The 8,887-nt window shown below is 46.4% G+C and overlaps 1 protein-coding gene across 1 annotated transcript in view; it reads left to right on the top strand.

The window, feature by feature from the left end:
* The window catches only part of ADAMTS8 (ADAM metallopeptidase with thrombospondin type 1 motif 8), an 8,687-nt gene extending 5,303 nt beyond the window's left edge, over positions 1-3,384 (top strand). Inside the window, exon 10 of the mRNA XM_017738352.1 lies at positions 1-3,384. This exon is cut by the window's left edge and continues 24 nt beyond it. Within this exon, the coding sequence (XP_017593841.1) occupies positions 1-604 (604 nt within the window). The 3' untranslated portion in view covers positions 605-3,384.
* The last annotated feature ends 5,503 nt before the right edge of the window (positions 3,385-8,887 follow it).

Genomic DNA, 8,887 nt, shown 5'->3' with positions numbered 1-8,887 from the left:
GCTGAACGGAGACTTTGCCACCTCAGCCATGGAGCAGGACATCCTCATTAAAGGGACAATCCTGAAATACAGCGGCTCCATGACGACTCTGGAGAGGCTGCAGAGCTTCCGACAGCTCCCAGAGCCCCTGACCGTCCAGCTGCTGACAATTGCCAGTGAGGTCTTCCCACCAAAAGTCAAGTACACCTTCTTCATCCCCAAGGACGTCCCTTTCAGCAAGCAGAAGGGCAAAGAGAAGAAGTCAGTCAACGTCATCCGACCAATGCTGACCTCCCAGTGGGTCCTGGGTGACTGGTCTGAGTGCTCCAAGACGTGTGGCTCCGGCTGGCAGCGGCGGACGGTGGATTGCCGGGATGTGGAGGGTCAAACCTCCTCAGCCTGCAACAGATCCCTCAAGCCTGAGGACATCAAGCCCTGTGGAGACATGCCCTGCCCTCTCTGGCGCCTGGGTCCCTGGTCCCCGTGCTCCCAAACGTGCGGGGAGGGCGTGCGGACGCGCAACGCCTCTTGCATTGACTACGCTGGTAAAATCACTGCCCCGGAGAAATGCAGCTCGCCAGGGCCACCGCTGGCCACCACGGCCTGCGTGCTGCGTCAGTGCTGAGCCCTGCCGGGGTGCTCAGAGTCAAGGGTGCCACGGGCTTCCACCACCCTGGGGCGGGACAGCGAGGGTGCCGTGGGCTTGCTCGCCAGATAAATAACCACTTTCCAGTGGTTCATCCCCACCGCATCGATGTCTACCTCAGAGGGGAGAATAACGGCGGCAAAACAGGGAGGAATCACTTCTTTTCCTTTCTTTCTTCCTTTTCTTTCTGGCTGGCTGCTCGCAGGCAAGTTGTAACTTAAAGGGAAAAATAAGCGTATCCGTAGGGTGTTTCCGAAGAGCTGTTGTTGAATGTGGTTGCAGGTTCCTTTTGTAAGGTTTGCTGGGGTTTGGCACTGGAGAAAATGTGGAGCCTGGTTTTGCCGTCGCCCCATCCCAGCTGCAGGTCAAGGAGGTCCGGGGTGGGTGTCTGCTGATAAAACTGGGATCCCTTCACAAAAGGCATGGAATGGGTTGCCATCCCCTCCCTGCAGCAGCGTGGGTGTTCTTGAGCATGAGGAGTGTTTTATCAGCTGTGGGTTTAACTTGGGAGATGAATTGCTCGTGTGGATGGGAGAAGGAATAAGCTGAGGGCCAGATCCTAGTATGAATTGGGCAGGAGGACAGGTGAGAGGTGGTCCTGGTGGTTTCTGCTGGATTTATAATCTACAAGGTGACAAATCTCTATCTCCAAACACCCCTAGCATCTGCAGTTATTCCTAGAGCTGTTACCCCACACCTCTGTTTCCCCAGCTATAAAACCAAGGCTTAATTACACCTGATCTGTCTTACAGGGCCACTGTGAGGATTAATTAATTCCTAATTCTGCAGTGCTCTGACTGTGAAATGCGTATTGGGATGCCCTCTGGAGCAGGCACTCTGGTGTGCCAGCGTTTCCTTTCCCATCCTTGGCTTTCAGTCCCCTGTGGGCTCATTTTTTCAGCTCTGCTCTAATTTTGGAGATAATTCAATAGCCTGGCTTGCAGCAGGGATGAGCCCAGGATCTGTAGATCATGCCAGAGGTGACCAGTGCTGCTGTCCACCTCTGCTTTCCTGGGATATGTGAAGATGCTCAGATCTGGTGCCAGCTCCAGCCTTGCTTAAGCAATTCTCAGTCCAAAACCAAGCCTGGCAAGGCTGGAGCTGCTCTTTCCCAGTGGGAAGCAGCCACATCCCTCTCACCAGCCCAGCTGCTGCCTGGCCCCAGCACAGATGGCTGTTCAGACCCTGAACTTTGCCCTTTCCGAAGCAATCTCTGGCCATGTGCTGGCAGCAGCCAGTGCCTGGGGAGCTGGGATGGAATTTGGAAAGGTTTTGCTATTGCTGGATGAGCAATTCAGTATCTCCATGCTCCTCTCTCATACCCTGCATTGGCTTCCTTCTTGGCAGCAAAATGTTGAATTTCCAGTGGGATCTGCCTTTTTCTTATAGGAAGGGGAGGAGGGCTGGAATTTTTGATGTTTCAGATTCCCCATTCACATTTATGGAGCGAATCCTTTTCCTTGTCCCTTTTGCATGAGCGAGCCAAGCTCGTGTGAGACCCTTTACTCACTGTCCAGACAGGTTTGGAATGGGATGGTGGGGTGAGCTGCTCTATTGAAGACAGAAACCCTACTATTTACCTGAAAACATGAAATATTCCTGTTCCGTCTCCCATACATGATTCTATCAAAACCACGGGAGCTACAGCCCAGGATTGAGGGTATTAAGGGCTTGGCTCATTTATTTTTTTTAGGAAAGGGAGGAAAAAACCAAAGGCCAGCTGCAGCGTTTGGATGCAGAGCTGTTTGGGCTGTGGTACAGACCTACCTTTGGGCAATGTTCTGCATCTGCTAATTAATCTCCAGGAATTTAAGTTCTAACAAATAGCTGGATGCTAAAGTCATGTAGCCTTGCAGGGTTATTTTCTTTTTCCCCTCTGAGTCTGGCAGGGTTTTAACTCAAAGCCAGCATGTGTTTCCTCTCCAGTGTCACCACCAGCATTTAGGATGGGTCAGGAATATCAGTCTGAGACAGTGCCAAGGAAAACGTCTGTATTTATCACACAGGAGTCGTGCACGCCAAGGGGCTTTTCCAGTTTTTTTATAATCACTGCGCAGCTGCTTAGCTGGAGCTTCCTAGATGTAAAGACTCCTTGTTGAGGGCAAATCCTGCTGCTTTTCCAGCAAGGAAGAAGGTGGGGGATCCCCCTGGGATGGGGGGAACCAGAGGCAGTGATGCTCTGTTGAGGTGTGGGGTCTGAGTGATGCCAAGTGGAATTCCTGCCCCAGGCTTCTGTAAAAACAAGTAGCCTTTACGCTGATTTAAGTCTAAGAGGTTATATATTAGGCTATATATATGTATATATATATGTATGTTTCCCTTCAGTGAAGGATTGTAGCAATGTACTGAGCCTCTTGTGTTAGGTATTTATTATAAATTTCTGTTTGGTTTTGTACAGTAGTGGTCTGGAAAGGGGAAAAAAAAGAAGGAAAAAAGAGATTTAAAAAGACTGTGTTTTAACATGCTGCTCCCACATCCCCTCTCTGAAAGCTGCAGTGAGGTCGGAGAAGGGATGTCCTTGCTCATTGTTTATCCACTCTGGTATCTGACTGGTGTTTCCCTCCTCCCGGGTGTACCAACCAAGCTGTGCAAGCATAACAAATCCGGCCAAAATTAAGCTTTGGAATTCTTCTTGAGGAGAGGGGGAAAAATACAATTTTCTGATTTTTAGCCTCTTGTTTGTATTTGTTTTTAATTTTGAAAACAGTCTGTTTGTGGCTCTGCCTTTACCCATTCAATAAAGGATTTCCTGCCTTTTATCTCTCTGCATTTGTCTTTATTTGCACTTTCCTCAGGATTATTATTATCTCCATCCCAGAGAGATTTTAAATCTCTCTTTTCCGTATCTTATTGATAATAAATGGCTCATTCAGTTTTAAGAAGCTGAACTGAAATACTACATGAGAAAATAGACAGAATCCATGGAGCCAAAATGATTCTGCAGAAATTTTGAATCAAGTCTGTTTTGCAGATGCCTTATGAGCACCTACCTCCTTTCTATATATATACAGTATATCTAGCTATGCATATTATATACTTATATCATTATAGAATTATATGGGTCTATGATAATATATATTATCTATTATATAATATATTATTAGATCTATTATATAGATATAAGAGCTATAATAATATAGCTATATATAATATATATTATATATGTATAATATACATATTATACACATAGTATCATAGAACTCTAGTTTTATTATGTATCTATATTTACGTCATATATTAGATATATATAAATTATATTATCATAGAACCCTATTATTCTATGATAATATATTTTTATATATGTCATATATATATTATATATACATAATACATACATACACACATTGTCATAGACTTTTATAACTATTACAATATGTAATAATTATAATTAATAGTCATATTCTGTATAATGTATCTATATATACAGAATGTGTATTATATATACATTATATATATTATATAGACATAACACAGACACAGTATATCTATATATACATACAGAATATAAATCTGTTCCTACGTATCGATAATTCTGCTGTTGACTAGGAGGACAGACAGCCTAAACAGGACTTAACCAGAGGGGATTCTGACTCCTTCACTTAACTGTGTAATAACCACAGGCAGTGGGAATTCGGTGCTGTCTCCCTAGATGTGCTGTAGTTCTCTGAAACACAGGAGGGCTAAATTTGCTATATGGCAACGGGAATTTTGGAGCCATCTCTTTGGAATAAGCATGGGCTCCCTACAGGGGAATCTGGACACCTGCCAGCTGTCCTGGGTGAAAGCCCACCCTGACGTTGAACAGCAGCTCTGGTTTATTTTCCAGACATTATGATGTTCTATGTAGTATTTGCTGTTACTGTTATTTATATTATAACCATTATATTATTATACCACATTATTATAATACATAATACATGTAATATATACAATTTTATTATTACAGCGTTCTATTATATTATTATTGTCTATTTATTGGGGATTTCCATCCACTGATGCAGTGAGAAAACGATGCTGCAGAGGCTGCCCGTGTTCACCCTGCCACGGGTTAAGCCACCATGGGACGTGTCCCCACATTAATGGGCACAGCCACTCCTGCCACCCTATTTATAACCAGGTGTGACATTCATTCCAGATGACTTCCCTTGGCACACGGACAGGCCCTGGCTTTCAGCTCATTAAGCCTGCCCTGGCTTTTCCCCCACATTTTTACTTCCTCGTTTTGTTGCCATCGCTGGGTTTGAGTTGAATGATTGGAATTTCAAACAATGCCAAAGGGTTTGGGATACTACCAGGTAGGGGAAAAGCCCTTAATTAATGATAGCAGTGTAACTATCATAATTTAACTTTAAAAAAAAAAAAATAGTGGGATAAGAAAATAAACTCTGTGGTCAGAAATAAACCTTATGGGAACGTTTCTTACACTGGTACCATGATGGTACCATAGAGAGAATGGGGACCAGCAGGCAGAGATGTATTTCTGCAGTCCCACCAGGGGAAATGTAGGGGAAAAGCCCTTAATTAATGATAGCAGTGTCACTATCATAATTTAACTTTAAAAAAAAAAAAAATAGTGGGATAAGAAAATAAACTCTGTGGTCAGAAATAAACCTTATGGGAACGTTTCTTACACTGGTACCATGATGGTACCATAGAGAGAATGGGGACCAGCAGGCAGAGATGTATTTCTGCAGTCCCACCAGGGGAAATGATTGGGGTCAACCCATGGCTGAACCTCCCCAGCCTGTGCTGCACATAATGCTGCTCCCCAGTCAGGGTAATTATATTTATGGGCATATTTCCTCTTAAAAGGCACTTTCAAAGGATGTAGGATGCCACAGGCTTCTCCCCCAGGCATGAACGTTACCAGGTATGTGTTGAAAAGGTGGTTTGCCCCTTGATCCCAAGAACTCCTCCCTCCAAGGACTGGGCTCTCCTGATCTCCAACCCCAGCTCTTGCTGGATAGCTGCTCCCGCTTGTCCTTGTGCTAAAACTGTTCTTTATTTCAACGCTTTTCCTCTCTCCTGGCTTCATCCCTCCCTCCCTATGTGTTTGTGGACAGGAGTCATACCTCTTCCAGCCTTATTTTGCTACACTTTGCAAGGCTCACCTCATAAAACACCCTCCTCAGCTCTCGGCTGAATTTATTATCCCTGGACAGAAGGGACCACAGTGTCCCAGCAGGGTCACACCAGCAGCTGGTGCTTCAGCCACAAATCCATCCTTATTCCTGATGGAAACATCCTTCTTTGCCATGTCCTAGAACCATACTGTCCCTTTTCTGCCGTTATCCTCTGCTCTGCTCATCCATCTTGGTCTTATGACCCCTCTGCTCTGTTACATCCCTCTTTCTCCATACAGATACCTGATAAATCCATCCTCAGGTGCCCAAGCAACTGGTCTGGTTCCTTGGTGATGGCATTTCTGAGGGGCTATTGTAATTCAGAGCATTTTAGAAAACAGGTTTCTCTCCTAAATTCCTGCTTCAACCTCCTCTCCTGCCAACTAGGCTGCTTTAGCCCTCGGGACTACACTCACTGAGGACCAGGTAAAGCATTTCCAGGTCTGGGGAAGACATAAACCCCAAATCTTCCCCATGTCAGGAGAAAATCAGGGATTTCCAAAGAGAGAAGTCAGCAGGATTGAGTGAAAGCAGATCAACTGAGCCCTGGAGACCACAAGAGACAGGAAAATGGAGAGGAAACAGCTCCTGCACTCCGGTGGTAAATTCAGGAGCAGGCAACAAGTCCTTGAGTGTGGGAGCAAAGAGGTTTTCCCTCAGGAGCTGCTGGGTCAGGGAGGTGAGAGAAAGGCTGTGCAGAGAAGGTGTCACTTGCTTTGGTTGCTAATGGATGAATCCTGCCAGGAGCAGGCTCCTGGGAGCGCAGCATCTGCTCCGAGAGCTGCTGGAGCACAGGAAAACACATCCCACAGGCTGCAAAAAGAGGGTAAACCAGCTTCCAGCCAGAAATTGCACCTTCTGGGTGCTTGAATGGGGTAAGCAAGGGAGAGATTCAAGGATTTAAAAAAGGGACAGATCCCAGGAATGGATGGGAGATACATCTGGGTGTTTTCTGGATGTATGGGAAACCAGGACTTCTGTTCAGACAGACAAAGGAGGCTAATTTACAGAGATGGCAGAGACTCCAGTCACTTCCCTCACGCTGCAGACAGGAATCCCATTGAAAGCTTTCTCCTGTTTTATACCCATCAAGTTCCAGGTGGTTCCACCCAGGAGCTCCTGAGATCCCTCTACGTCCCTATAAGCGAGCAGCAGATGCACAGACCAGTTTTATCACTGAATCACTCAGGGTTTATGTTGGGGTTGCTCCATCTATGTCCACAAATCAATCCCAGAATATTGTAAAATGCATGTAAGAGCAAATCCCTGGGCAAATACCATGAGTCAGGATTTGGCATTTCAGTGCAATGCCTCTCGCTGAGAAACTGCAACTCCGTGGAAAAAGCAGAGTAATAAAGGACAACCCAGTCACTTAGGAAACCTGAGCAGGTGTGAATCAGTACAGCTCCTTCCACCAAATGACACAGCTCTGGGAATCACTGGAGAACCTCTCCAGGTATCGAGGGCTGATAAAATGGTGTTAATAAAACAGCCCCTTCCAGTGCAGGGCGAAGAAATTGAGGTCAGAGCCAGGCTGATGTGCCCCTCCATGGTGATGATGTGTAGAGTGCTCTGTAGCCCAAACCTGCCAGCTTCCTGCACGCAGCAGTGAGTAGTTAATCACTGGATTAATTCTTTAAAAAGAAAGTTCAGGTAGTTCTTTATTTTGAAGTTTTATGGCTTTATTTCCAGGTCGCATGGAGCAGGTTTAAAGACTGTTGGTTCAATGCTTCACTTGGAGGATGTTCATTTCTGAAGCACAGTGAGGACACAGGCCATGCTTAATTCTACTGTCCTCCTGCCACAAATTTGTGTAGTTTAGACCTGTTTTCCCCCCTGTGCAAAGCCCATGACCTGCTCAGAGCAAGTTTCAAGCTGGATACGAGCATTGGTGGCAACCCACAGCACTGAGTGTCTCTGCTGTGCTTACCTGACACTTTATGCATGGAATTGTTACAAATCAGCATTTTAAAGCAATTTTAAAGTCGCAACAACACATCTAGGAAGTCAACAAGAAAAGGCACATCAGATTCTGCATCTACAGGAAACAGCACTGGCTCTCAGTTGACTAAAATCACTCATTCTACAATTTCACCATCAAACAGGCCCTGATCGAGACTTTTCAGAGCTTTTTGAAGATAAGGGATAGCAGCCTGAGGTTTTATCCGTAATCCTCTGTGATTCAGGAGTTACCATGGATAGCCAGGAGCAGACTTCCTTGAAAATTATGTCTCCTAAAGTGGAAACAACACCTGCACACGTGTAATGCTCTGAAATTGGCACTGTTTGACTCCTGCTTTACACAGGAGTAGATTGCAGTGGGAGGCTGCATGTTGTCAGGATTGCAAGAGAGAGCCTTGGGAATATAAAACCAATATAAGAGGAAGTGAAATGAGAATTAAGCAGAGTCCAACTCTGTGCTCTGGTTCTCCCCCCAGTTTTGCAAGGAAGCACCTAAAAGGATCCCTGAGTTTTCACAACAGCACGGGGCGGGAGGGGTTGGCCTCTTTTTCTTTATGCTCATGGAGCAGTGTGGCTTTTCCAGGGACGGGTGTTAAATTTTTCACTGCTGATTAACACTTTTGGACTGTGGCCCTTCAATCTGTTTCCTGCTCCAATTTACCGAGTGCTCATCACCAAAGACAACAAATCCAAACCAACAAAAAAAACATGCCATAAAACAATCCACGGAGGAAAGGGTTGCGTTAATCCTGTTGGATTAAGCTGTGTTTACCCGAATTAGTGCATACTTGGACCAAACTATCAGGGTGGATTATTTAGAGACTCATTAAAGACTGGTTGCAAACTGGTGGGTGGTTTGAGGGGTTTTGGGGCGTGGTGCATGCACCAGGCACCCCACATCCCGGGCGGGGCAGAACGCAATGCCGGACATCCCGCGGCCGGAGGATGCAGGAGAAGAGCATCCCACTGCGCCGGAGCACCGCGTGCCGGGGGTGGAGGAGAACGCGAGCACTGCAGCATCCCGCTCCCCGGGGATGCACCACTGGAGCACCCCGCTCCAGCGGGGCACCCCGTGCTCGGGGGCGCGCAGCCGAGGGGAGGCACTGCCCACTCCCCGCTGCCCACTCCCCGCTGCCCGCACGTCCCGGAGCCCCTCACTCCCCGGTGCCTCCCCCCG

This window comes from Corvus brachyrhynchos, unplaced genomic scaffold (assembly GCF_000691975.1).
Source record: "Corvus brachyrhynchos isolate BGI_N302 unplaced genomic scaffold, ASM69197v1 scaffold46, whole genome shotgun sequence".
In the NCBI taxonomy this organism is placed as follows: Eukaryota; Metazoa; Chordata; class Aves; order Passeriformes; family Corvidae; genus Corvus; species Corvus brachyrhynchos.
Note: the sequence above shows the minus strand (reverse complement) of the source record. Positions and strands in the feature narration are given on the sequence as shown.